The following is a 27,360-nucleotide window of genomic DNA, read 5'->3' as shown; positions in this document are numbered from 1 at the left end:
AACCATACAAGGAACTATGTGAACAAAACCCTCACTATTGATGATAAAACTCACTTGAAATCTCTCATTTTTCACTCAATCACCATTTTTTGCAGAGCTTGTAGAATAAACACAAAGAGGCGGCAAATAATGAAGAAGAAATGAAAACCTTGAATTATATAGATTGTGTTTAGTTGTGACTAATCATGTTTGTCTATTGGATCCTCGAGATGTAACAGTCACCCGATCTATGGTAACAAATGTAGTTAGGTTAAGGATAAAAAGGTAAATATACCAGTCAATTTGACTCTGAATTTTGGGGCCTATCGTCCTAACCCTGCTAAAAACTCAAATATACATGACTGTTTTGCAAATTGTTTGTAACAGTATGACTGCTTTGTAAATTGTACATTAATTGTGTGACTGTAGATGTGGAAAATCCTACCTCTACATCCAAGGTATTATAATCACACATAAAGAAGTAAACAAGCAAGAGATGAAGATGAACACAAGATATACGTGGTTCAGCATGATTACCTACGTCCACGGGGGTGAAAGACAATCTTATTACTTGATTCAAGGTTACAAATGGTGATTCTCACTAACAAGTTCTCTATTCTCTTCATAAAGCTCTTAGCGTTCTCTCTCTATCTCACTGGATTGCCCTGTTTAGCACTCTACAAGGCTCTCTATTTATAGTTACACATGATGATACATCCTACTAACAGTGTGAGTCGTGGTATATCTTTCTTGATGTCCTTAAGTCGATGAGTAACATTCTTCCCGAGATGTCGAGTCGAGCTTGGTGATGCCTTCTCCCGATATTCCTTCTGTCCGATGTGGGTCCTTATAGTGAGCTGTGGCTTATGTCGTTTTTGATACCCTTAGTCCCGAGTCCAACTTTGACTCGATCCTTCTTATATTCTCAACTACTTTGTCAGGGAATTTATTATCCTGATAGGCATCTTTTCTGTCACGTCCGAGTTTTCACCTTTACACGTATTGAGTTCACGGGCTCCTTTAATATCTCTTTTCTCGCACCGAGCTGGAATAAAGTGATTCAGTGTATCACATCACACCTGTTACTCGTGCAACGTCGCCTAGGATTACTCCATCTCGATCTGTGAATTATTCACTCATACAGTGACTATTTTGTAAATTTTCCATAAATATATACCAAGTTATCAACTGATATGGATAGAAAGGATTGATTAGTTCGAATGTTGGATTCTTAGCGAATTTGTAACAGTGTAATATTGTAAATTTGTAATCCATCTTTTATTATTCGGCAAGTAACAGATGGAATCTTGGATGAGTATAGGCAGACCATGAAACACGCTGACAGTTATCTTTTCTTTTATCATTTTATAATTGAACAAACTGTGTCATTTTTGTAATCAAATTCATTACTCAGTTGAGATTCGATCGAGATGACAAAATCATATCTTTTATCATTTCAATGGCTATAGACAATTTTTTCCTTACTGGTCCATTGATAGCGGCTCTTTGTCTTTATTTCCCATTCGCCGTTCCAAAAAACAAAAGCATGATGGGATCGTAGGTGCTTCTTCTCATCATTTGTTGCGTTGCAATAATATCACTGGTCACTTTCTAACCTTACGTGTCCACCAATAATGTATAATCTCGTGAACCATTTGGGAATGCATGGTGATCAGATCAGGGATGGTTCTATCAGTATCAACTTAATGATATGAATTGGGTTGTTATTTAGCAAAAGAAGAAAACGTATAAAAAAATAATAATAAAATGAATAAGTAAGTTAGTGGATTATACGGAAAACAACACCCAGCCATTAATTTCTTTTTGTTTGCTAGGTGAAAACAAAGGCAACCAATCCCGGAAAATCTGGAATGTTGTCGAGGTATCTTTTCAAAAGATTCCCGTCAGAGACTTGTCAATTCAAATGTCAGAATTATCTCGTCGACGATCGCCCTTGTGAAGTACAAAGAGAGTGCGCGCGGAAGCGAGGAAACTCGCAGCAAGTTGAAGTATCCAACAAGATATCAAGGACGAAGTCGTAAGGGACGAAGTAAGATTACTTGGCTGAAAAGACAAGCCACGAGATACATAAATTATGGAGCAAGAAAGAGACAGGTGTCCCGACAAACCCATGTGAGGATAGCGAAAGAAGGGGAAAAACTTTGTGGAAAATGGTATGGGCAAAGTATAAGGCACCTCCGCGAGAACGTAGCGAAGTAAAGTGAGTTGTACACCATTAGGGTTGGTTGGCCTATAAATAGAGGTCCTTGAGAAAGATGTGGGGATCGGATTTTCGGAGAATGGGAGAGCTTAGCCTAGAAAGAGATTAGGGTTTCCTTGTATTCAAGAACCTGTATCTTTGTTACTTTGAATGATTCATTAATAAAGATTTATGTGTTTATATTACTTAGTATGTCTTAGATCTTGGTTACCATTACTGTGGGTGTGCCAGTGGATTTCCAATAGTTACTAGTTACGGTACCATTTTAAAAAATTTACAATTATTTCTTCATTAGTCCAGTCCGGTTCCCATGCATAAGGTATTTTATAGTTTGTCACTTGGTAAAATGGCAAACAAAACTGAATGGATGATATATTTACTATTTAGCCACAGCCAGGTGCGATATAGACTCGACCAAAAGATGGACTGTTGATCCTTCAGCTGAGGACCAAAACCAAACTATAGTTTCCCCTTCTTTTTATTTTCAGAAAACAAAAACATGCATCACTTTCACTCGATATATCATCAATGGTTAGTTTATATCAAATAAACTGTGCATTGATTAGTATAGACAGACCATGAAACATGCTTACTTCATTTTGTAATCAAATTCGTTACTGGGCAGTTGAAATTAGATAGAGACGATAAAATCATATCTTTTATTATTTTAATTCGTAATAAACAAACATACCAGCATACTCACTATTGAACCATATTTCCGTCTTATATGCCGCTGGCATTCCACTTTTAGGTGGCTATGGCTTTTCGGAGTCAGAGAGTACGTACATGGCTAATTTTTTAAACAAACGAAGATATGGCGAGTACATCTCCAAATCTTTTCTAAAGTTGCTGTCTCTAGGCCATACCGAAGCATTTTCTTGTCCACAATGATTAAATTGCGTCCCCATTCCGTATCATTGCAAGCGATATTCATATACCTCGTGTATCCCTCCTTTTTCATAGCTATAATTTTTTGGTATACTTTTTCATAACTTTTTTTTTTGAAGATAGATTAAAATTGATAACATGGTGCCAAGGAGGCACAAAGGTACAGAAGGTCATACAGTTTACGACGAGATCATCAAAAAAAAAATAAACCTTTGAAAGCTTTGGTCGGTAATCCCTATTGAAATAAGAATACCTTCACGGGAATGATTGTATCTTCTTCAAGTTGAACTTTGTTATGGAAGCATCTTCTATTTCTCTCCAGCCATGTAGCCCACCAAACCGCGTATGGAAGATTATTCCATATGAAATCTTGAGTATCATCTGGCCATTTTTGTCTCCACATATTTAAACAAACTGGGGTAGTATTAGGGAAAGCATTTTTCACCTGACAGTACTTCATAACTATAATATGGTGCTGGAGTATTTTCTAGATTTTTTATTTTTTATTTTGGATCGGGAATATTCTCTAGATTTTTTGATACAAAAATGATCGTAGATCACACTTAAAACTGTCAAATAAAGTCTAAACGGGCTTTTAAACGATAATTGGTCGTATCTTATAATAGGGAAAGGCTTTTGTGTTTCCTAATAAAAAGGCTTTTGTTTATGTTGCAAGTTTTAAGTGCTTTCTCAACACTTTCTTGAATGATTTTTTTTTTCTAGGAAAAAAGAAGTCCAACCATGTGTGATCTATGCCCACATGATCTATATGGTAATCAATATGGCCATCTAAAGTAAGCTCTTTCCGGTGGACTGCTACCAAGAACAAGATTCTTACTCAAGATTAAGAACATGGGTTAATCATTGCTGTATGTGCATTAATGATGCAGAAACTCCTATATATAGACTTCTTTATTGCAGTGTAGCTAGCCACATTTGGAACTTCTTCGGTGCAGAATTCAAGCTCATCTGTACCTGGCCATGCCCTTTAAGTATGTCCAGAAAAAATCTGGTGATTAAAGTTTTACCTGTTGCTATCCTTTGGTCCCAGTGGAAGGAAAGGAATGATAGAGCTTTCAACAAGTTGCTCGCAATTGCAAAGATTATACAAAATATCAAACATATTATTACTTTCAGGCAATACCTCAAACATGAATTCCAGAACTCCTCACTTAAAGGGTTCATGATTATCTGGATGAAAGTAGTTTTCGAACCCTTATTTACGGATCAAAAAATGAAAAAAGTTCATCGTGGCACCTGTTATTGAAATTCAAGACTGAGAACATCACACGTACATTCAAATTTTCAAGATATACAGTCAATTGTCAACACCGTCATTGAAGTATTCATTCTACAAACAGATATAGACAAGAAATAAACCTGTCTTTACAGCTACAGAGAATAACACTACACTGTAAGGGCGAAACAGAAAGAATCATGTGAAGATAAAGGCTGTTTGATTCAAGCAAACATGACAAACAGTACAAATACGCGCCACCCATTAAAAATAAGTAAATCAAATGCAGAACATAAGCGTACATTTCCTTGTAAGTAAACAGATAATTAATTACATCTTATATCACTTCGTAGTCATTCTGGAAATGCCTCAATGATGGAAGGAAATGCCGGAATTGGAACTATATTGAAGCGAGGGAAGCCTGCATTATTCAATAACGTGTTCCATTCAACTTCAGTTCTTTCTTTTCCACCAGAAGTATGAGCTATCATCACTAGATCAAATGCAAATGCTGTGTTATCGAATGAACCATTTCCATCTGGTCGAATTACGCAATCAACTATAATAACTTTCCCATTCTTCTTCTTCGCGATTGCTTTACGACAATTTTTCAAGATCTTTACACAGTCTTCGTCACCCCAGTCGTGCAATATCCACTGCATCAGGCACACCACATAAGTTAGATTCTATATTAATTCTTAGTAAAAAATCATATATATTTGGCATCTAACTTCAAAATCAGCTACAAAATTATGGTTTCATAAACAAATAAAAAAAGTGAGCTAACCTTCATGATGACAGCATCAGCTTCTACAATATGAACAAACATATCACCGCCAACATGCACAATTCCTTGTTGTTCAGGTGCCGTAGCGACTACATGAGGTAGATCAAAATTAATACCTTTAATATGAGGATTAGCCTTTACAATCTCGGTGATCATTATCCCAGTCCCTCCACCAACATCAACCAGTGATTCGATCCCATTGAATCCATCTTTGTACTTGACCAACACCGCGTTGATTATTATCTCAGCTGTACATCTCATTGCATCGTTAAAGAGGTGATTAAATTGTTGATTAGCTAAGGCACAATCCCAAATCTCAACCCCGTGAGCCTTCTCAAAAGGCAAACCACCTTCTTTAACACATTTCCCCATGTACTGCCATGGATTAAGTAGCCATGGATCAAGTTGCGCTAAAAGAAGCGGTGATAAATTAAATTGAGAATCTCTCAATAACCATTTGGATGATGGAGTCAAATCATAGTAAATTTGATTGCTTTCTTTATCAATATGTATGGAAAATATGCGCTTGCGAACCAATAATCTCATCACACGGGTAAGATAGTCGATATTCGGAGATGATGATGATGATGATGATGATGTGGTTGTTGGAAAATTGTTGATGATCTCTGATACTGTGATGGGACGACCATGAGAGTTTATGATATCTGGTATACCAAGTTCAACTGCACATTTCAATGCCATTGAATCGACAAATGCATATATGTGCTCCCACATTTCTATTTGCCCTTTCAATCTTTTTTCTTCTTCATGAGTATTATTCTCCATCTCTATGTTCCCTAATTGATCAGAGACCTAGATCTGAGTTTCTAAGATAAATGTCACCCTAGCCCTCTTGCTAATTACTGAACTGATGGACACCACAACAACAATTTTTCTGAGATAATGCAAGTAGAAATTCCTTTACAGTTGAGGGGATATAATGGCTCATTGGCCTGACTCCGACTAATAAAATAAAAGGTATCCTGTATTCTCATGCAGAAGACAAGATTAATTCAAGTGTCACATGACTCACAACCAACCACCCCTGTCTTATTGTTTTTATTATAAAGGCATGAAAAATAGCGATTAAGACCAGATTAAAAAGAACTAAACAAAAAGTCTTAAAGTTGTATCAAACGAATAAATAAATATATATCCAGTATATACTCCCTCCGTTCTATTTCAAATGATGTTCTAGGAGTTTTCACGTTTATTAAAAAAAGAGAGATATTAAAACTTTACGCCTATACTCATGAGAAAAATCTTTAAACATTAATTGTTACTAGTGGATTTAAAAATAAACTTATAGTTCTAACACAAAATGTAAAGGTGTTGTTGGTAGTTTTTTGGAAAAATATGAAAACCTTCAAGTATTATGGAACAAAAAAATAACCCTAAAACATCATCTAAAATGGAACGGAGGAAATATTAGGTTTTTTCACATACACGGACAGAGTAATAAAGCAAGTTGTATCAAACTGTCGACGATAGTGCATAAAATTTTGATGCGCGGGAAGATAAAATAACCAAGGAAAATAAGCATAACTTGTAAATGTAATAAAATCTTACCAAAAATAAAATGCACCTTTCTTATAGGTGATCAATAAACTTCTTCGACCGGAAATGACCTTTGGGGGTAGCTATGCCCTTCCTCTTCCCGCGATGGATACTACTAAGTCTAATGGTATCATCATCTGATTATCCTATAAATACCTGTACATTTTCTTCTCCTAGTGCTTGCATTGAGACCAAGCTGTTGACATGCAATAATGGTAACCGTATTGGCTTTGTCCCCCTATGTGTACATTTCCAAGTCTTTTCTGAAGTTGTTGTCTCTAGGCTATACCGAAGCATATGTCCACGATCATTGATTGTAATTGCTTCCCGATCCGTAAGGAAAAATAACCTATGACGTCGGTACTTGAATTCAATTGCAATATTGAACTCTTTACTCCAACTGTAAGCTTTTTCGTAACTAATACTATTGCGATCGCCATGCAGATTCTTCTTTAAAAACCATATGTCTGCAAAGCCTTCACCTAGGTTTTTACATACAAGACATAGAAAACCATTGGAAACATATAGTCCCTGAGTACTATGTGGAGACAAACCAGGTGGTGTAGGAAGCGAGCAGAATTTTTCATCGGCTAAATTGAAGGCCACTATCTCCTCTTCCCCATCACAGAGCCAATGAAGGGAACCATTTACGCAAACACTCCCAACACAATGGTCTCCATTATTTGGTAAAACGTAGTAACTGCTTTCTCCTAGATTTCTCCATCCTTTTCCGCTACCAAGTGTATACACGTCTACTTGTCCATGCGAGTACAAGACATATGAACAATTACAGTAAGATATAAACACTACCTGTAATACCCCGATATTAGTGGTTGGTCTAATGGAATATAAGTAATGATTTGTCCTTTCGTAACACTGAGTGCTTTTCATCTTAACTGGATACAAAGTTGGCAAAAAACTTTGCAGTCAAGCGTGTTCGGACGGGAGTAATCCAGGGATGGGTGACCTCCTGGGAAGTTACTTCCGGATGACCGCAGCGGTGCTCGTTGAATACCCCACGTTGCAGGATGACCGTAGTGGCGAAGTGGGAACAATATTGGTGGAGGGATGGGTCGTTACATTGCCTGCATTTTTTTTATGTAGTTGTGAATGTAAGGAATAAAAAGATTCCACCTCCCGCCCCATAGTAGTTGTTTACAAATTCAGTATACATTTTTATACCCATTTCTACATCATCAGAAACTTGACTTCTACAATCATCAATGAGATGACAAACAACTTCATCATTATTTGAGAGTTGTATGTTCTCAAACTCCAACTCAGCCTGTATTTGTTCAACTGATATTTCAGCATCCACCACATTATCATCATCCACATTAACAAATAACTTCTTACCACTTACAGTGCCCAAACTCCTAATGACTGCAGTAATAGATAGAGACCATCCTAAGGCTTCTCCTTAATAGCTCAGGTGATTTATTACATCATCCTATTGTTAGGTGTTAAAAAAATAGATGGGTCAAGTGTGACTTGTGGTGCAGCTCGGTTAATGTGTATACTTTTTAACTTCTTATGTGTTGAATAACAACTATTTGCAACTGACAGATAAGAACTTAAAGGGAATTCATCACTAAGAGTAACCTTCATGTTAGTAACATTCATGTAAGAGGAATATACCAATCATATTCAACTGCTTCTTTATCTCACATTTCATAGAATTCGTCATCTTTATCAATTTAAAATAGGTCTGTCTCAATGAACCAATTGAAGTTAACCTTCTTAATAGGTGGTAATTGATGCGCAACATGAACAACATACTAAAACCATTTAATCCACTATAATTGATACTAATATTAAATAAAAAATCCTAACCTTATTTGTATCAGATTATTCAACCCTAAAACTTCTAATTAGGTTCTTCACATATTTTCTGCACAAACAGATATCAGATAACACTTTAATCCCCAATTTCCCCTAATTAGGGTTTATGAAAAAAAAATCCTAAATTTGCAAAATTAGGGTTTTTGAAAATAGTTTGAAATTCACAATACGGGTTTATGATTACCAACCTCATCGTGTTTGCGAACATTGGGACGCGATCTTGTAAGAAACCCACTGTTTTAAACAACCAGTTACTAGTTTAAGCTCACCAATCTTCACAGAAACACCATTGGCATTATCAAACCATATAAGGAACTATGTAAATCATTGTATATTCTTCTTTTCTCAATAAAATTCTCCTTTCTAATCAAAAAAAAGAAAAGAATTTTCTATTATGCAGATTTAAGATCCAAAAATTTAATACAAATGAAAATTTCCGTTACCCTCTCAAATTTTAGATTAGGCAAAAAAGTTAGAGCCAGGTAGTATTTTCTCCTAATCCGAATCTTCGACTTTGATCGTACAACCAAACAGAAAAATCTAAATGGCTAAACAATCTATTAGCCTCTTGGAAAGTGCTCTTTCAGTATTTCTTGTTCAGCTTGATCTCGGCTTTTTCAAAAAATAGAAAACAAAATATTGAAGAATTCTAAGCATAGTAGTATAAGTGATTAGTACCTAAGTACAAAAAAACCATGTGTCACTGACAGTTAATATGCCATCAGTGATTAGTTTATATCAAAAAAAAAATTGTTTTGATACGGAATTCTGTATCGATTGATATAGATAGAAAGTGAATTGATTAGTTGGATTCGACAAATAATTGTTGGAACCTGGATAGGTATACGCAGACCGTGAAACACGCTTACTGTTGTCTTTTCTTTCTAATTTTATATAAACAAAAGTTGTGGCATTTTGTAATCAAATTCATTACTGGGCAGTTGAGATTCGATCGAGATGATAAAATCATATCTTTCATCGTTCCAATTTAGAATAAACAAACATACCAGTATACTGGCTTCTGATAATTTCTTTCTTGCTGGTCCATTGCTAGTGGCTCTTACTCTGTATTTTCCCGTTTTCCATTCAACAACAAAAAAGAAAAAGCATGACGATCGTTGCAATGATATCACGGGTCTAACCTTACGTATCTTGCAATAATGTATAATCTCGTGAACATGTATGGGGAATGCATGGTGATCACGGATGGTTCTATCTACTGAATAAGTTGAGTTGGGTTGTTGTTTAGCAAAAGAAGAAAAAAGAGAAGAAGACACTAAAATATAAAAGTAACAAAGTAAGTTGAGATATTTGATTAGACGAAACAATACCTAACCATTAAAAGTTCTTTTGTTTGCTAGGTGAAAACAAAGGAAACCAGTCCTCGATAATCTAGAATGTTGTCAACGTATCTTATCGTTCTTGGGCACTTGCATAATGCAAGCTGAACCCACGTAAAATATAAAAGTAACAAAGTAAGTTGAGATATTTGATTAGACGAAACAATACCTAACCATTAAAAGTTCTTTTGTTTGCTAGGTGAAAACAAAGGAAACCAGTCCTCGATAATCTAGAATGTTGTCAACGTATCTTATCGTTCTTGGGCACTTGCATAATGCAAGCTGAACCCACGGATAAGCAAGTTATTGGTGTAGTGAGAAGAATTTTCTATGCTTGGGATTTAGATCTAAAAGTTTAGAAACATTTTTCCCTCTCAAATTTTAGATATGGCAAAAATAGTTTTAGCCAAGTACTATTCTCTCCTTATGTGAATCTTCGATCATGCAAAAGAAGAGGATGGTTTAAACATGATTGGAAAATGAAGTAAGCATGTTTCATGGTCTGTAATTGATTGGTATATACAGACCATGAAATATGCTTACTTCATTTTGTATTGATTGGTATATACAGACCATAAAACATGCTTACTTTATTTAGTAATCAAATTCATTACTGGGCAGTTGAGATTAGATAGAGACGATAAAATCATATCTTTTATTATTTTAATTCGTAATAAACAAACGTATCTTTTTTACATGCTGACTACTTAATCATATTCTCGTCTTATATGCCGCTGGCGCTCCACTTTCCGGTGGCATTGACTTTTCGGAATCAGAGAGTATGTACATGGTTAATTATTTAAACAAAGATAATATGATTTTATCCCTATGGGTACATCTCCAAATCCTTTCCGAAGTTGCTGACTCTAGGCCATACCGAAGCATATGTACACAATGATTAATTATAATTGCGTCTCCATTCCGTAATATTGCAATATTGAAGTCTTTCAACTATATGCCATGTGACATGTGTATCCCTCATTTTTCACGACTTACGGTATTATGGTTTTCGAACCACCTTAAATTTATCGGATAAATTTTTGATGGGGGCGTTTTTTGATGGGGGCACGAAGAAAAAACCATATCATATAGGACATTGGTTGGTGGTCTTCAATATCTTACACATACAAAGCCTGATATATATTTTGATGTTAATTATGTGTCCAAATTTATGCATGCTCCAAATGATCAGCATTTCCTTCTTGCGAAAATAATTTTAAGATATTTGAAAGGCACTTTGTGTACTGGAATTACTTTAAAAAGAGGAGACGTTTATAATTTAAATGCATACACTGATTCAGATTGGGATGGCTGCCTAGATACAAGAAGATCAACTTACGATTATGTAGTGTTCATGGTTGAGCCTGTTGTTTCTTGTCCATCAAAGAAACAACCAACTGTTTCAAGATGCTCAGCTGAAGCTGAGTAAAAGTGTTTGACTGTGGCTACTGGTGAACTGCAATTTCTTACATACTTATTAACATAATTGAATATCTCAGTTGCATATCCTTTGCGGTTTCTATTTGATAATCAAAGTGTCATTTGTCAAACATGTGGAGATAGATTACCGTACTGTCAGGGAACTGGTTGAAGATGGAATTATTAAAGTTAGTGATGTAGTAACAGAGGAGCAGTTAGTTGATGTCATGACAAAGGGTCTCTGCTATCCAACTTTTTCAAGACTACTACAAAGGATAGTACAATCTTCGGCTGCTATCAGTTCTGCTTCAAACTAGTTATACTTCTTTTAGATAGATTGGCTCTTATTGAGCATCTGATATTTTTTTGTCAGATTGGCTCTTGTTGAGCATCGGTTATGTTTCTTGTCTTGTAGGCTCTTGTTGAGCACTTATTTCTTTGATTGTCTTATAGACTGGCTCTTGTTGAGTGTCTTACATACTGGCTCTTGTTGAGTGTCTTTTACAATCTGTACCTATTTTGTTTACTTGTTCAGATTGACGGGTATATTAGAGTATGTTCTGTATAGTCAAGTCAGCTAATATTGACTTGACTTAAGTCCTGTAATAAGTGTTATAGATACCTCTTAGTCTGTGTCTGTACAACTTAACAAATCATTACATGTAATATCAATACATTGCTTTCTTTAATATCTTCACAATCCAGCTTGAGCATAGAACCTATTTACGTGAGATCTTCATTCTACAAATAGATATGGACACTTTATATCTGCGCAAATAACACTACACTCTAAGAGCGAAACAGAAAGAATTATGAGAACATAAAGGCTCTTTGATACAAGCGAACATGACAAACAGTACAAATACGCGCCACCCATTAAAAATAAGTAAATCAAATACAGGAGGACACAACCATACATTTCCTTATCAGAGAGAGAGAGAGATAATACAAACACAACAAATTTATTATTCAACAGACAATTACATCTGATATGACTTCGCAGTCATTCTGGAAATGCCTCTACGATGGAAGGAAATGCTGGAATTGGAATTATATTGAAGCGAGGGAAGCCTGCATTGTTCAATAACGTCTTCCATTCGACTTCAGTTCTTTCTTTTCCACCCGAAGTATGTGCTATCATCAGTAGATCAAATGCAAATCCTGTGTTATCGAATGAACCACCTCCATCTGGTCGAAGTACACAATCTACAATAATTACTTTCCCATTCTTCTTCTTTGCTATTGCTTTATGACAATTTTTCAAGATCTTTACACAGTCTTCGTCACCCCAGTCGTGCAATATCCACTGCATCAGGCACACCACATAAGTTAGATTCTATATTAATTCTTAGTAAAAAATCATATATATTTGGCATCTAACTTCAAAATCAGCTACAAAATTATGGTTTCATAAACAAATAAAAAAAGTGAGCTAACCTTCATGATGACAGCATCAGCTTCTACAATATGAACAAACATATCACCGCCAACATGCACAATTCCTTGTTGTTCAGGTGCCGTAGCGACTACATGAGGTAGATCAAAATTAATACCTTTAATATGAGGATTAGCCTTTACAATCTCGGTGATCATTATCCCAGTCCCTCCACCAACATCAACCAGTGATTCGATCCCATTGAATCCATCTTTGTACTTGACCAACACCGCGTTGATTATTATCTCAGCTGTACATCTCATTGCATCGTTAAAGAGGTGATTAAATTGTGGATTAGCTAAGGCACAATCCCAAATCTCAACTCCATGAGCCTTCTCAAAAGGAAAACCACCTTCTTTAACACATTTTCCCATATATTGCCATGGTTTAAGTAGCCATGGATCAAGTTGCGCTAAAAGAAGCGGTGATAAATTAAATTGAGAGTCTCTCAATAACCATCTGGATGATGGAGTTAAATCATAGTAAATTTGACTGCTTTCTTCATCAACATGTAAAGAAAATATGCGCTTGCGAACCAACAATCTCATTACACGGGTAAGATAGTCGATATCCGGAGATGATGATGATGATGTGGTTGTTGAGAAGTTGTTAATGATCTCTGACACTGTGATGGGACGACCATAAGAGTTTATGATATCTGGTATACCAAGTTCAACTGCACATTTCAATGCCATTGAATCGACAAATGCATATATGTGCTCCCACATTTCTATTTGCCCTTTCAATCGTTTTTCTTCTTCACGAGTATGATCCATCTCTATGTTGGCTAATTGATCAGAGAGATCTGCTTTCCTAATATAATGTCACTCTAGCTTTCTTGCTAATTACTGAACTGATGGACACCACAAAAATGAGGGGATATAATGGCTCCTTAGACTAACTCCGACTTGGAAAAAGTACTCTGTATTCATATCACAACCAACCACCCCCGTCTTATTCTTTTTATTATAAGGGAAAAAAAGACAACCAAACAAAAGGTCTTAAAGTTGGCACATAATTACACATGGTTATCCTTAGAGTTTCTTCAATGGTAAATGTGGATGTTTTTTATGTGGCTTCATTTTTAAGACATCCTTTAGTTATAAAATCGTAAATATTAGGAGAAAGTAAATTTTATCTCCTACCCATAGAGTGTTGTATCCTTCTTTTACTTATTTATAGGTGAATAATTGGTTAAAATTAATTCCATTTTTGTTTTTAATGATTTTTATTAATAAAAGTGTGACTAGGATGGGAAGACATCCTCTAAGTGAATGTCTAAAACTAGAGGTTTACTTAGAAGATGTCTAACTTTTTTTTTGCTACATCATCCTCATATCAATGGGTTGGAAATGATTTTTTATAAAAATGGTTGTGTATCCTATGTGGATGAAGATTTTTTCCTTCACACACATTCCATTGGAGAAGCTGTTACAGAGGTTCCTACAATAATTTACAATGATTATTGTGGAACGATTATCTACAATGTTAGGCCAGGCTTCCCCGCCGGTAAAATAATTAAAAAAAAAAAATTATTATCTACAATATTAGGTCAGGCTTCCCCAACGATAAAAGAAAAAAAAAATAAAGTTGATTTTTTATTAAGTTGATCTTTTATTAACAGAAAATGATTTTTCCGTTCTTCAATTTTGAAAGGAAAAAGAAAAAGAATGAGGGATGTTGTCGATGTTCAGATAGATAAAGTGACTATCTATACCTAGGATCTATGACCACGATTACCTCCAATTAAAATATCAAACGTCTATTATTCACCGTGACATTTAAGCTAGTAAATACAGGTACTTCCCCCAGAACCGGTCACTGTATTATCGGGATTGAAATTTGAGAACCGGTTCATGTACCGTTCACTTCGATTCCGGTACGGTTCCAGTCTGGTTTTTTCGGTTCCAGACCGGTACGGGGACTCAGGGCGGGTTCTTGTGCATCCTTACTCGGACCTAGTTAATACTACGTCTGTTTTTTAGGCAAAAATGAAAAAGTGGAAGTATCATTTTTTCTTAAAACGGAGGGAGTATATTATTGTAAATTAGACGAAACTACCCCTGTTAAATTCACCCATTTAACAGGTTCGAGCACCTCCACCACCAAAGATAGGGGAAAAAACCTATGTAAGGACTTCTTCCTGTTCCTGAATGTTGATTACAAGCTGAATGATGATTACAAGCTCTCTGTTTAACAAAAATCTTTCCTTTTGTCCTCGTAAACTCGGATCCAAATCTAATTTTTCTCATTTTCACTCTGGTTTCTCTCTCTCAAGTTTTCTCTTCATTCACAGGGAACTCAAGTGAGGATCATCGTGGAATTAGTGACTCAGGTATGATTCGATTAAAACCTTGGCTAGATTTTTGATTCATCTTTTAATTTAGCATCCTGATTCAAATCGAAAACTCAGATCGTGTGGATTAATTCCTTATTGTACTAGATTTTTGATTCAAAAATTTTTCTTATCGTTTTTAAATTTGTTGATACCAATTCGATGGTACTTTGAATTTGATTTGTATCATTTTTTCAAGCATAAACCAATTAAATTGGTAAGTAATTTCCGCTGTTCAGTAGTATCATCGTTTTTAATTTGATCTGTTTCAGTGAAGTTTCGATTTTTGTCAGAAATTGGTTAATAATTTACTGAATTGCCGTTATTCTTGGTCATGTACCTCCTAGAAATTGGACAGGCAGCTGGGAAATGGATCGCAAAGGGTGTTCAGAAGTAGAAGTAGCTTCCCTACCTGGAGTTATAACTGGCGGTGATATTACTAACTTCAATACTTGTCTAAAGTTGAATAATGATATTACTGGAATTGTTGGTAACCCTAGTTTCATTAGGATTGATAATGATATTATAGTTAGTGAGATACTAAGCAGACTCCCTGTGAAATCACTTATGCGGTTTAAGTGCGTGAGCAAACATTGGTTGTATCTGATTGAAGAAGACTCGTACTTTATTGATTTACATCTCACTCGATCAAAAGCACGCCCATCTCTTGTTTATGTGATTCCGCTGCTTTCGGTCAAGGATCAAGAATACACAGAGATCAGATATATGGGACATGATGAGGTTTTCTTGACAGCAGATTTATCTCTTGGAGGCATAATAGGCAGAGCAGGCATCCACACCATGAGGAAAACAAATATGTTCTGCTGTGATTTTATTTTAAGACCCATAAATGGCTTGATGTGTTTTGTCGATGATCACAGGCATGCTGTTTGCATATACAATATAAGCACGAGAGAAGCATCACCCTGGATTCAATCAACATTATTACTAGAAGAAAACGAAAACCATCCTGAATTTAACACTCAGGATCCCCAGGTTACATCTTATATATTTGGATATGATCCTACCACCAGGGAGCACAAAGTGTTATGCATGTGGTATATATTTGTAGGAGAAGTCCCCAATTGTCTAGAAGAAGATGGTGATGACGATTTTGAAGTTATTGAAGCTTGCGAGATCTTAACTTTAGGCGATGGTTCTTGGAGAAGGATACCTGAAGTGCCACCTTATCTTCATGATAATTTGCCTTGTGCGTATGTGAATGGTTCTATGTATTGGTGCACTGACATGTTTATCAATAATCATCCAATATGAGTACGGTCAGTTATTAGCCTTAGCTCATCCTCGAAGGGACCCATCAGTTAAACAGATATGAGCTACTCTAGAAAGAATCAATAATCATTTCTAGCTCGATGGTATGAACTGTCACCATGTACAGCAACCATCCTTATCAGATGATATGAATTGGAAATCAGCAATCATATCTGCACTAGGTAGTATGAACACTCAATACTGCAACTACCTCTTACCAACGATACATACTTCCAAGGTTGCAACCATCTCCAACTAGATGGTATGAACTGCCAAGTAGTAACCAGCTCCTTTCCGACGATATGAACAACCTCACACGGTTGTTCCGAACCGCAAAACGGCTGGCAACGTACCCTCCTCCATAACTTGAAAAGGATCAAGCACGACCGTAGTTCGTCATCTTAATTTAGATAGTATGAACTACTCACAGTATTCCACTTACAGTGTATATAGTGAAATACGAGTAAGCCAAAAGTACTCAAAATGTCATACACTACAATGCTTAAATGATAACAGGATCATATCCAACAGTATTATAAGGGTTCGCAGTATTGTTAATAATCTTACAAGAATCCCGAAACTCCATGCACAATATTTTAGGTAACAGGAAAGTAGCTTGAGTAAAATCTAAACATATATACCAATTCGATGTCTCTGTAAATTTGTTTGGTATTTGTGTTTTGAGAATCTAGGATTCAATTTAGATTTGCGTTTTTGAGATGGATTTATGTTTATAGGCGTGATTTCTCCTGTGTTAGGTTTAGTTTCCTAATTTTATTGTTTTCTGTTACTGGGAAACCCTAAATAGGTGAGTTAATGCTTTATCTGTGCTTTATGAATCTGGAATTTGCTTAATTGTGGAATGTTTTCAGTTGATTCATTGTATGATAACAATATAAAATTTGACTACTGATAATTTGAATAACTGTGTTTGTAAGTACCTTGAATTGTAGCTGAAAGTTGTTTCAATGAGGTTGTAGTTTGTTCATTATATTTTATTTTGTTTTATTTTTGAACTTTAAATGTGAGGCATGTTGGTACTTACTAGGAATCATCAATGATCAATAGGTACTCTTGTAAATCATGTATTTTCTGGTATCAATAGGTACTCTTGTAAGCGGTTTCAATTGCTCGTTGTGTGAATATGAATATCAAGCAGACCACCCTCAGCTGCATTACACCATAAGACCGAAACAAAGTAGCACCCAAACCATCTTGTACTCCAAAACTCCATCCAGTGTAACCTACACACAACACCACCAGCTCCAGTTGCACTCCACATTCCACATCCAGTTCTTGAGATCCCATTCAAACAGAACAAGCTGCAACTTCTCCAGATTCTTGTCTATCTGCATCAACTCCAACTACAGCTGTTTCTTCTAATTCATCACCAACATACCCATCTTCTTTAAACACCAACATATCTTCTTCCATCACCAAATCAAAATATGATCATACCTAATATGAGTACGGTCTGGATTTTCATATGGTCTGGATTGCATTTTCCTTGGTGATGTTATTAGTTAAGAATCACTGTGTACATATGGTCTGGATTTGCATTTTCCATGCCTATTACCCAATACAAAATGATTCTAACCACTGAAAATGTCTGACTGTATTCTCTGTGCCAAATCTATGGAGTGTGTTAGTTTTGCTGAAATTAAGGTTGGGAATTATAAGTTCTGAGATGATACTTTTTGTACGATCTCAGTTCATTAACATAGTTATGCCAAACAGTGATTCTCAACCATATTTTAGTGATAAAAGTAGTTGTATGTGGCATACAGTAAAGGATGATGACCATTTTTGTTATTACGAGCGTATGTATATGATAGAACGTTAGACGAGACTTGCATATGAACCTGTCTATATGAGATTGTTATGCAGTATTATGATCTATATCAGTGGTTTACTTCTCTATGGTTCGCCATTTCACCGTAGTGGCTAATATATTTGTTTTGTGATGTGGTATTGTGTTGTAGGCATCTCGGAAACCTCGTTATGTTTCACAAAATCCTAGGGATCCAGTGTGTTTACATAAACCATCAACATCATTGGTGGCAGAAGCAGACCGCAGTATTTCTTCTCTACTTCCCTTGTTTCTGGCAAGGTAGATTTCTCAAAAACTCCATTGTCCTGTTTCACCATCGTACTAATTTCTATTAGACTATTTAATTAATGCTGCTCTTTGAATCTCAGGTACCATAAGATACAGTTCGAATCCTTAGTGTTTTACCAATCATTAAAGTTCTTCTTGGTTAGACCATGATCTAAATTCAGCTTTTATTTCGTCTCTGAATACTCTGTTTTTAGCATGTAAGCTAGAAATCTGTTGATATTATTGCCAGGTTATCATTAGTGGTTTTATGATTTAATTTAGAATTTGTAGATTTAATTTGAGTTGGTTTTGTAGGTTTATCTCTTATATCCCGTGCTTTGATATCTTCTAACTCATATAGATAGTTGGGATATCTCCATATCATATCGGTATTACTAGATATCATATTATATTTTACCCAAATCCTTGACAGGAAAATGATCATCGACTCGAGATAAACTCAATTACCTCATATGTGTTTTGTGGCTAAGCATGACTCCTCCATTTGAGGAGGTAATTCCTTTTAACTTCTTATTCTTCTCTGTTTTATTATTGTACCCTGGATTTGTAGTTTAGTTGTCTTAAAAACTTGTATGACTTCGACTCTCTTTCAAGGGGCTTCTATTGGTCCCCTTATTCAGATGGCTATGCATATTGACTTCACTTGATTATAGATGCATAAGCATTATTGGTTCTTGTTGCTGTGGATATCTGTTAGCATATTAACCAGAGGGTAAATATTAATTTGTTGCTTTTGTTCTTCTAGATGATAGTTCATTGGCTTATATTAGGAGGTTAAAGTTATCACCATATTCCAGGGTATGTCTGTTTTAGATATTTGCATCAGTTGTATTAACTTCTATTTCACGCATCACCTTAAACTGTAGGTTCCTCTGTTTTATTCCTTTCAAACTTTAAGTAGGTTGTTCAGGTGTCAGTAGTTATACTCATGTTTGCGTGTATTAATTTTCTTAATAATTCGAAGATTGTCTTGTTTCCAGAATTCCAAGAAACATTTTGTTGTTCATTTTGAGAGAGAACTTTGCAGTCCCAAGAACTTGAAGATGCTCGATTGTTTGAGTTTTACAATAATTTTCAGGTGGGGGAGTGCATTTACCTCTCCCTTTCAAAAGTATTTATCTTTTGCACGAACTGATTGGGGATCATATCCAAATAAGAATAGATTTCATTAGAAGATGTGGAAATGTGCAAGAAAAGTATATAAGTGATATACCCGATTTTGTCTTATGTTTTTGATTGTTGTATCTTTGTAGGAGTACATAGTGGTTCTTGCAAGAAAAGTATACAAGTGATATACCCGATTTTGTCTTATGTTTTTGATTGTTGTATCTTTGTAGGAGTACATAGTGATTCTTGCTTGTACCAGCCTCAAGCCAGGGATGATTTGGAGGCTTTTCTTGGCGAAAAGAGTAGTGAATTTGTGTCCTGGTATTACGTTGTACCTCAAATTCTTTTCAATAATAAATTAATTTTACAATACCAGGTGGATAATTAAGGAGTTAAACATAAAATTGCAGAAGAGCAAAGTTCTAGGAGATATGTAGCGGATGAGGTTAATCGTCATGATATGGAAATTTATTTGGTGGTGAGAAGAACGTTGGATACGGGGCAGAGAAATTAAGGTTGGCACTGGCCTTATTTGACATTAGTTATCTGAATTTAAGTTTATTGTTGACTTCTCATCTAACTTGAGCAACTGGATACTGTTCCGCAGATTGTCAAAGATACCCGTGAGCTGTTCCCTCGACACCAGTCTTCAGTGGAGAGAATATTAGGTTCTGCGAGTTCACAATCTGCAATGGCAGGTACTGTACATCTTTTTGATTGTCATCAGGTTGAGAGTGTCAAATACTATCTCTTGTCGTTAATCTTTCGATTGTCATAAACAATACTCAACCTCTGGTCATTAATAAGGCAAATGGTGCTCAAGGTACTTGTCTGTCTACCCACGACTCAGTTCATCATTAAGTCAAGCATTAGTGTTTCTCTTATGTTCTTATTTATTGTCTTCATCTTTATCAGCTTTAATTTAAATGTGTCACTTGTAAGAACTTGATTATGATTTTCAACTCGCAGTATAGTGATGGGTCTGCTTTAAAAGAAGGCGTACAAAATACTCCCCGTTAGTCTCGTGGTTGTTGTGGTTTATGCAAGTTTCATTCTCCGTAGTCTCATGCTGTAAAGCTCGAACCTGATTGAGATAAATCAGTACTCAGCAAAAATGTGTAATTTCGCATATTTTCTGTTCAATGACATTATTTGCCATTTATATATAATTTTGGATTTTGTTTATATCAGTTATAATTTGAATTACAGGTGCAGGAATGGATTATTCTGTTTTTCTGTTTGTATAAGGTAAATTTGGGCTGAAAACTTAGAGGAAAGATCACAACTTTTAAAACCTTGTCTTTGGATCTCTACTTTTCAAAACTTAATGTTTCCTGCAACGAAAAGATCACACTTTTCATCGCAGGAAAGTTGTTATCTATATATCACCCTTCAGATTATACAGGCAAAGATCATAGACAGCCAGTACTTAGATCACAATTTTTTTATTTTTTAATAATGATCCATGGTTGTTTTTGTTATAGTGAAACGCGCTTAAAAGTAGAAATTGTACAGCTTTCCTAATCCTGTATTAACTTGGTTTTCATTATATCTGTTTCGAATATGCAAAGTTTTCGATTGAAACTGTTGGCAATTTTGTGCATATACTTTAATAGAAAACCAAAAAGAAGAATTCAAACCCAAATAGACAAACCAAAGTCAAAGCAAGGATTATATCCTCTAGCCTTAAGACAACTTCGATTCACCCCGCAATGGTGTTTACGGATTATCAATGTCTGTCTCCCAAGATGTTATGAATTTCTTCTCGACGTAGTAGCACTCCAAACTTCGAGAAACAGAGAACCAAAACATTAGCGATAAACTCTCTTAATTGAAACAAATTTAATCGATGATTTCTAGTGAATGCAATAGAATGATTACTATTTATGTGATTGATTTTCTAACCTAAATGTGCAGGGTATATATAGATGCTAATGGTACCTCTTTACCAAATCATCATGTTGCTCCATGGAGGGTTGTTAAATTCAAATCTCAATTTGAATTCGTGAAAAGTTGTGTACGAATAGGTATATTAGGTTTCTCTTAGTTTCAGGGTAACTAATCCTTCCCAACTGGACCAAACACTATAAGGTCCAAACCCCATGTATACAGCCCATTTACAAATCCAACATACAAAGGATTTTCTATTCACACCAAAATTGTCACGTCAATTTTCAGTTTTCCAAAAGAAACTCTTGATGAGATGGTTCTATATGGAAATCGTAGACCAAAACTTACCCAATTTGATTAATGATGAATCCATGATTGATGCTTTGAGAACTCGAGTTAAGAGCAAAGTCGCAATCAAGCGACATCCGCACCTTAATAGATGCGGTGTTCAAGAACAAGGAAGGCCAAGTGGATCTGGCAAGGTTAACCTCAATGAGTTCAGATCGACTGTTTCTCTTTTGAGTTGTTGTTAATGGGTTGGGTATTCTGAACAAGGAGAGCTTGTGTAACCCTAAGTGTGCAGTAATAATAAGGCTTCGACAAAGATTAAAGCTAAGTTTTGTTGGTGCATTTTTATCTTTGTTTGGATTATTATTTTATGCATCAAGCAGAGTGTGTGTACTGATTTGGTAACTTGTATAATTGTGAGCAGAACCTCTGTTTAATATGGGTTGAATAGACTTTTAGTCAAGAAGTGAAAAAATTGGCTGAAACTGTGTTGTGGAGCGTAGTGCCGCGTTATCAAGGACTTCTGTTGCATTTGGATAGTTTGAACCTATGACACATTCCATAGTGGACAACACGTGCTTTTACCTTTTATGTACTAAGATACGTCAAATATTCATAACACATATATTGTCACCTCGCTATATTCATGAATCCTAATATAGGGGCTTCACAATCCAACTGACGGGCTTCACTAATATGACAAAAACGAGTCATCAGTTAGTAATGTCGAAATCCCCTTATCTAAAATACTTTCATAATGGTTAAATATCCGTCATGTAGTTAGTGTTGCCAATCTTAGATTAATAAGTTTTTTGGTATAACTTGTGAAAAAAATATCAGATTAACCGTAGTATTTTTGTGGGAAGAAAAAGTTGAAAAAAAAAGAGAAGTTTTGAAGATTTTTTTCACGATTAAATCCCTGGATTTCCAATTACCTAATCAATTTCCTTTTTCTTTCTTAAAATTGGTGAAAGAACGTAAATAAAAATAAATTGTGTTTTTAAGCTTTTCGAAGCGCTTTCCGGTTGGGTGATGATGAACTTCTAACCGTAACAGGGTAAAATTGGTTTTACGGTTGAGTTTCTACTATTAGGTTTGTCTTAGAGGAACCCAACTATACTTGGGTAAAGGCCAACTGTAAATTAAATTAGTTACGGCTGGGTTTTTTTGGACGAACCCCACTGTAAAATAGTCACGAATGGGGTTCTTTATTCGAACTCAACTGTAAATTAGTTACGGATAGTTGTTTTTTTTCTGTCGAACCCAATTGTAAATCAGTTGCAGATGAGTTTTTTTTTAGGGGAACAACTAACCAAAAATGGTTCTAATACCTATTTCAATCAATCTAACCATTTCAAACGTAATTAGTTTGTTGATTACTATCACTTCCACATCTTTAATAGAGAATTCAATCGACGATTATAAATTTTTTGAATCGCTGATTGATCGAGATGACGAAGTAATTTCAATTGAAAAAAAAAAGAGGAATTGAAGGATTTGCGTTTGTTGAAGGAAAGGAAGTTAAGAAAAGGAAGAAGAATAGTAGATTTTTGAATTAGAATTATGTTTTGATTTTAGGTTTTAGGTTTTTATTTTAGATGGAGGGTAACTTAGACTTTTGCAATTACATCAAGACACCCCGTAATTAATTTTTTTTAGTTACTAGGAATCCATGTGAAGCCCTTCTATTGGAATGTGAATCCCTTGTATTAGGTTTCATATTCATCAATGTGTAGGTTTCATCTTTTATGTTTTTTTTTCTTATTTATTTATTTTTCCTGCATTCTGAAATAGAGAGCGGATCACATCTGGTCATCCAGTCTCCATGTATAAACCAGATGAAACAGCGATAGTTAGAGATGGTGTAGAGGAAGATACAAGTACCCTTCGGCCTGTGAGCATTATTTACTTCCTGTTGTAAACCTTAGCTATCGTTAAATGGATATATCATTTCGTGGAGTGCCATACTCTAATTTGGGGTTTCATAGTATACAATTAACTAATGGTGTAGTTACAACCGTTGGTCCCAGTCCATTGGTTCGATAAATTGCCAAGTAACTATATGTTTGCTGGTCTAGTGTTTATTCCACTAGGACACTACACACACAGCCATATCTTCATGAGTATGGAGAAGACTGGTGCAGTTCAGTTTGTAGTGTGAACTGTTTTACGCAGACTGGTTCCCTAGCTGAGAAACTGTTTTTCTTTTATATGCCCGTTCCCAAGCTTAACAAACTAGTCGTCAGCATAATCGTAACGCCTATATATATCCGTGAACGAAGGTATTGGTTCTCACATTCTACTTCTTCGCTTTTGTCTTTCTCTGTTCATACCTCAGTTACTAATTTTTTTCTTTGCAATTTCACCCTTTAACTGATAAGATATGTCCGACTTCAAAGATGGTAATCTTAAAGAGTTCTGATGGAGAAACTTTTGATGTTGAAGAATCTGTTGATCTTCAATCCCAAACCATTAAGCATATGATCGAAGATGATTGTGCAGATAACGGAATACCTTTACCCAATATAATAAGCAGGCCGAAGTTATTGAATACTGCAGGAAACATGACAATAATGCCAATGAAAAAGAGAAAGATGATGAAATTAAGAACTGAGATGCTGAGTTTGTTAAGGTTGACCAAGCTACGTTGTTCGATCTTATTTTGGCGGCAAATTATCTCAATGTTAAGGAGTTGTTGGATTTGACTTGCCAGACAGTTGCTGATATGATCAAGGGCAAGTCGTCGGAGGAGATCTGCAAAACATTCAACATCAAGAATGACTTTACCCTGAGGAAGAGGAGGTCAGAAGGGAGAACCAGTGGGATTTTGAATGATGATCATCTGGCTAGGGTTTATTTTGTTTTTGGTTTAAGTTATTTGGTTTCTTTTGAACACGTGATTGGGAATATCAAAACTAATTGGGGGATACAGAAAAAATACAAAAACGGGATCCAAATATCAAATGAGGGTCACTCCTTATCTAATTATTTTTTTAAATCCTAATCTACCCCTCACTAATTAGGTTTAGTGATTAATAAAATTTAGTAAAAATCTTAAGTATTTGTCAAATGATTAGTGTGTATTTTTATTTGAATTTGGGTGACTGAGGTGAGAGTAGAAGGAGGGAAAAATATTTGAGAGGACACTTTTTTGGGTGAAAATGGAGGATGATTGTGAAGAGAGAATTGCTGCTAAGAGGTTGAAAAATTGATTTTTTTTCTTTGAATCCACCGTTTTTGCAGCTGAAAAAGCTCGGTGCTGTCATGGAAGTGGTATGAATACAATGCCGGTAGCATCCATACCGGCTTGGTATTCATACCACGTCCATGTCATCACCGAGCTTATCCCCCATTTTTGAAATTCAAGTGGGCATAGTATTCAATCAAAAATATTATGCCGGTACGTTATCCGGCTGTGTTCGACCTGGTTTTCAGTCCACTGCTGGCACAGTCGGTTAATTCTCTAGCATGCCGGTACTACTACCGGCGTGGTATGTTGCTTGAATTTCTTCGCCAACACATGACGTAAATTATCCAGAAACTTGAATTTTTTTCCACTTGACTACTGGCATTGATAGATTTCTATCGAGCATGCCGGCACTTAGTTACGACATTGAATGTTAGTTACCAAGCATGCTGACACAATTTTCCGACATGGTCTTCATCAAATACGGCATGGTCTTCATCACTTCCGACGATGTAAAAAAAATTATTTCTGGCATGGTCTTCATCACTACCGGCATGGTCTTCATCTATACTGGCATGGTCTGCATCACTTCCGGCATGTATTCATCACCTCCGGCATGGTATTTATCACTTTCAGCATGGTCTTCATCATTTCCGGCATGGTCTTCATCACTTCTGAATGTTAAAAAAAAATCGTTTTCAAGTTGAGGAGCCGGCAGAGAAGTAGAAGAGAATTTGAAAGGGAGTGGGGAATATTTAGGTTTCAAATCCCTAACCATAAAAGTGATTAATAAGAGGTGAAGTTGGAAATTGGGCATATGATTTTGTTTTTTTATTTTAAATTTTTTAATTTTTATTTTGAGAGAATGGTATTTTGGTATTTCTGCTCCCACAAGACACCCCTTAACAAATACTATTGGTTGGGAGAAATAATTCATATGCCCCAATTAATTTTGATATCCCCAATTGTGGTTCTTTCTTTTTCATGCTTTTATGCTTTAATTTAAGTTTTTGAATAGTCCAGGCAATTTTCTTTTTCATGCTTTTATGCTTTAATTTAAGCAAGCAAACACATCACATACAGAGATCTAAGTACCGTTCGCGCTGGTGAATATCCTGTTTGTGGTGACCTCTTCTTATTACCTAGATCTTACACTAGGTACGTATTTCACAAGTGGCTCCTTACGCGATAACAGACATCTCCTGATTCTTAAACGTAAAGCTCCTTAGGGAGTCTTGGGGTAAGCAAAACTTCAAGTGGTGTAGCTTTAACCATATTGGCGAAACCAACAGCTTCAGTCATATCAACAGGTGCACTTGAAGGTGGTTTGAACCCGAATCCATGAACCAAGCGAGCAATTATCATGTTCACCATTTGAAGACCGAGAGAAGTTCCAGGGCAAGATCTTCTACCAGATCCTAAAGGTGCAAATTCAAAATGTTGACCGCTAAAATTCATGTCTTTATGGGGACTAGTAAGAAATCTCTCAGGGCGGAATTCTAATGGATCCGACCAGACTCGGGGGTCACGTTGAATCTTCCATGCATTCACGATTAATAGGGTTCCTGCTGGAACGTTGTACCCGGCAATAGCGCAATCCTCAGTGGATTCAAATAGACGCATGGACACTGCATATAGACGCATCACTTCCTTAACCATAGCTCGGATGTATGTGAGGTCCTTGATATCGGATTCTTCCACTAGTCTTTCTTTTCCAACATGGTTGTCCAGCTCATCCTGAGCCTTCTTCAGTACATGCGGATTATTTACTAGACAACCGACGGCCCACAGTACAGCAAACATTGTCCAAACGCCCCCACCCTGCAATAGACCCTGCAAGAATAACCAAGATAAACCCATGAAGCCATGATCCATCATAATTGGAGTATGCTATGCTTTGAAAAAAAAGAAGAAATACGAATGTGCTTCCACACCTAACACACAAAATATAAAACTAATCGACATACCAGACATGTAGCTGACACCTTTCTGCTTCTCCATCGGTACCATCACCAAAGCATCTCTTCCCTGCAATCATTCTAGAAGACATATTAAGGGTTAGATCACCAATCCATTGCCTCATCTCAACCAAAACTGGAGCTCGTTGAGCTCCTTTGGTTCCGTCAGTACCCCAGTTTGCGTCGTGTAGTTCTTTAATTGATGTAGAAATTTCAGATTCCCTTTTCTTACCAACGCGAGCCTATTGTTGGAAAGAAGTTCAGTTTTCATTATTCTACGAATTTCGGTCCAATACTGTCCATCAGAATTGAAACTTAACATCGCATCATCGTAACCAATTCCCTATTGTTTGATGTGGTCGAGAAATAAAGATCTTGTCGTTGGTGGTAAAACATTCTTTTGCTCCCTCCCAACTGCTCACTACTAATGCACGGTGTACACCGATTCGAACAATGAATACTGGTCCATATTTGTCAGCCATGGCTCCCAAAGCTGTGT

General features: G+C 36.0%; 4 protein-coding genes and 1 pseudogene across 10 annotated transcripts; 2 read left to right on the top strand and 3 right to left on the bottom strand.

Moving 5' to 3' along the window:
* Positions 1-4,528: 4,528 nt before the first annotated feature.
* On the bottom strand, positions 4,529-6,119 carry LOC113330165 ((R,S)-reticuline 7-O-methyltransferase-like). The gene is made up of 2 exons (XM_026577009.1): positions 5,113-6,119; positions 4,529-4,981 (listed from the first exon to the last, which is right to left on the bottom strand). Exons 1-2 carry the CDS (start codon positions 5,896-5,898, stop codon positions 4,679-4,681), a joined length of 1,089 nt encoding a protein of 362 aa, XP_026432794.1. The 5' UTR covers positions 5,899-6,119; the 3' UTR covers positions 4,529-4,678.
* Positions 6,120-12,117: 5,998 nt separating this feature from the next.
* Positions 12,118-13,628, bottom strand: LOC113330080 ((R,S)-reticuline 7-O-methyltransferase-like). Its single transcript, XM_026576943.1, has 2 exons — positions 12,708-13,628; positions 12,118-12,576 (listed from the first exon to the last, which is right to left on the bottom strand). Exons 1-2 carry the CDS (start codon positions 13,479-13,481, stop codon positions 12,274-12,276), a joined length of 1,077 nt encoding a protein of 358 aa, XP_026432728.1. The 5' UTR covers positions 13,482-13,628; the 3' UTR covers positions 12,118-12,273.
* A 1,201-nt stretch (positions 13,629-14,829) lies between these two features.
* LOC113330234 (putative F-box protein At5g62660) lies at positions 14,830-20,723 on the top strand. Of its 7 annotated transcripts, none has more exons than XR_003350120.1 (9): positions 14,851-15,040; positions 15,388-15,470; positions 18,295-18,422; positions 18,844-18,923; positions 19,412-19,509; positions 19,769-19,859; positions 19,949-20,053; positions 20,146-20,236; positions 20,513-20,723. XR_003350120.1 is itself a non-coding variant. In XM_026577097.1 (3 exons), exon 3 carries the CDS (start codon positions 15,410-15,412, stop codon positions 16,313-16,315), a length of 906 nt encoding a protein of 301 aa, XP_026432882.1. In that variant the 5' UTR covers positions 14,830-14,925; positions 15,002-15,040; positions 15,388-15,409; the 3' UTR covers positions 16,316-17,029. The 7 variants fall into 7 exon arrangements, 3 of the variants coding, with proteins under 3 accessions (XP_026432882.1, XP_026432881.1, XP_026432880.1); XR_003350118.1 differs by having other exon boundaries at positions 20,508-20,723; XR_003350119.1 differs by lacking the exon at positions 19,412-19,509 and having other exon boundaries at positions 20,508-20,723.
* Positions 20,724-24,112: 3,389 nt separating this feature from the next.
* Positions 24,113-24,551, top strand: LOC113329499 (annotated as a pseudogene).
* A 1,454-nt stretch (positions 24,552-26,005) lies between these two features.
* On the bottom strand, positions 26,006-27,038 carry LOC113329495 (cytochrome P450 82C3-like). Its single transcript, XM_026576371.1, has 2 exons — positions 26,871-27,038; positions 26,006-26,736 (listed from the first exon to the last, which is right to left on the bottom strand). Exon 2 carries the CDS (start codon positions 26,704-26,706, stop codon positions 26,113-26,115), a length of 594 nt encoding a protein of 197 aa, XP_026432156.1. The 5' UTR covers positions 26,707-26,736; positions 26,871-27,038; the 3' UTR covers positions 26,006-26,112.
* Positions 27,039-27,360: the final 322 nt, after the last annotated feature.

The sequence above is a fragment of the Papaver somniferum genome, unplaced genomic scaffold (assembly GCF_003573695.1).
Source record: "Papaver somniferum cultivar HN1 unplaced genomic scaffold, ASM357369v1 unplaced-scaffold_117, whole genome shotgun sequence".
NCBI classification, from domain to species: domain Eukaryota; kingdom Viridiplantae; phylum Streptophyta; class Magnoliopsida; order Ranunculales; family Papaveraceae; genus Papaver; species Papaver somniferum.
The sequence above is the reverse complement of the archived record's forward strand: the minus strand, read 5'-3'. Positions and strand labels throughout refer to the sequence as shown.

What these genes read in the sequence shown, in the direction of transcription:
- LOC113330080 (XM_026576943.1), bottom strand. Translation starts at nt 13,481, where the DNA reads ATGGATCATACTCGTGAAGAAGAAAAACGATTGAAAGGGCAAATAGAA. An exon ending in CTGATGCTGTCATCATGAAG is followed by an intron (nt 12,577 to 12,707) that starts GTTAGCTCACTT and finishes TGCCTGATGCAG; the next exon opens with TGGATATTGCACGACTGGGG.
- LOC113330234 (XM_026577097.1), top strand. Translation starts at nt 15,410, where the DNA reads ATGGATCGCAAAGGGTGTTCAGAAGTAGAAGTAGCTTCCCTACCTGGA.
- LOC113329495 (XM_026576371.1), bottom strand. Translation starts at nt 26,706, where the DNA reads ATGTTTGCTGTACTGTGGGCCGTCGGTTGTCTAGTAAATAATCCGCAT.
- LOC113330165 (XM_026577009.1), bottom strand. Translation starts at nt 5,898, where the DNA reads ATGGAGAATAATACTCATGAAGAAGAAAAAAGATTGAAAGGGCAAATA. An exon ending in CTGATGCTGTCATCATGAAG is followed by an intron (nt 4,982 to 5,112) that starts GTTAGCTCACTT and finishes TGCCTGATGCAG; the next exon opens with TGGATATTGCACGACTGGGG.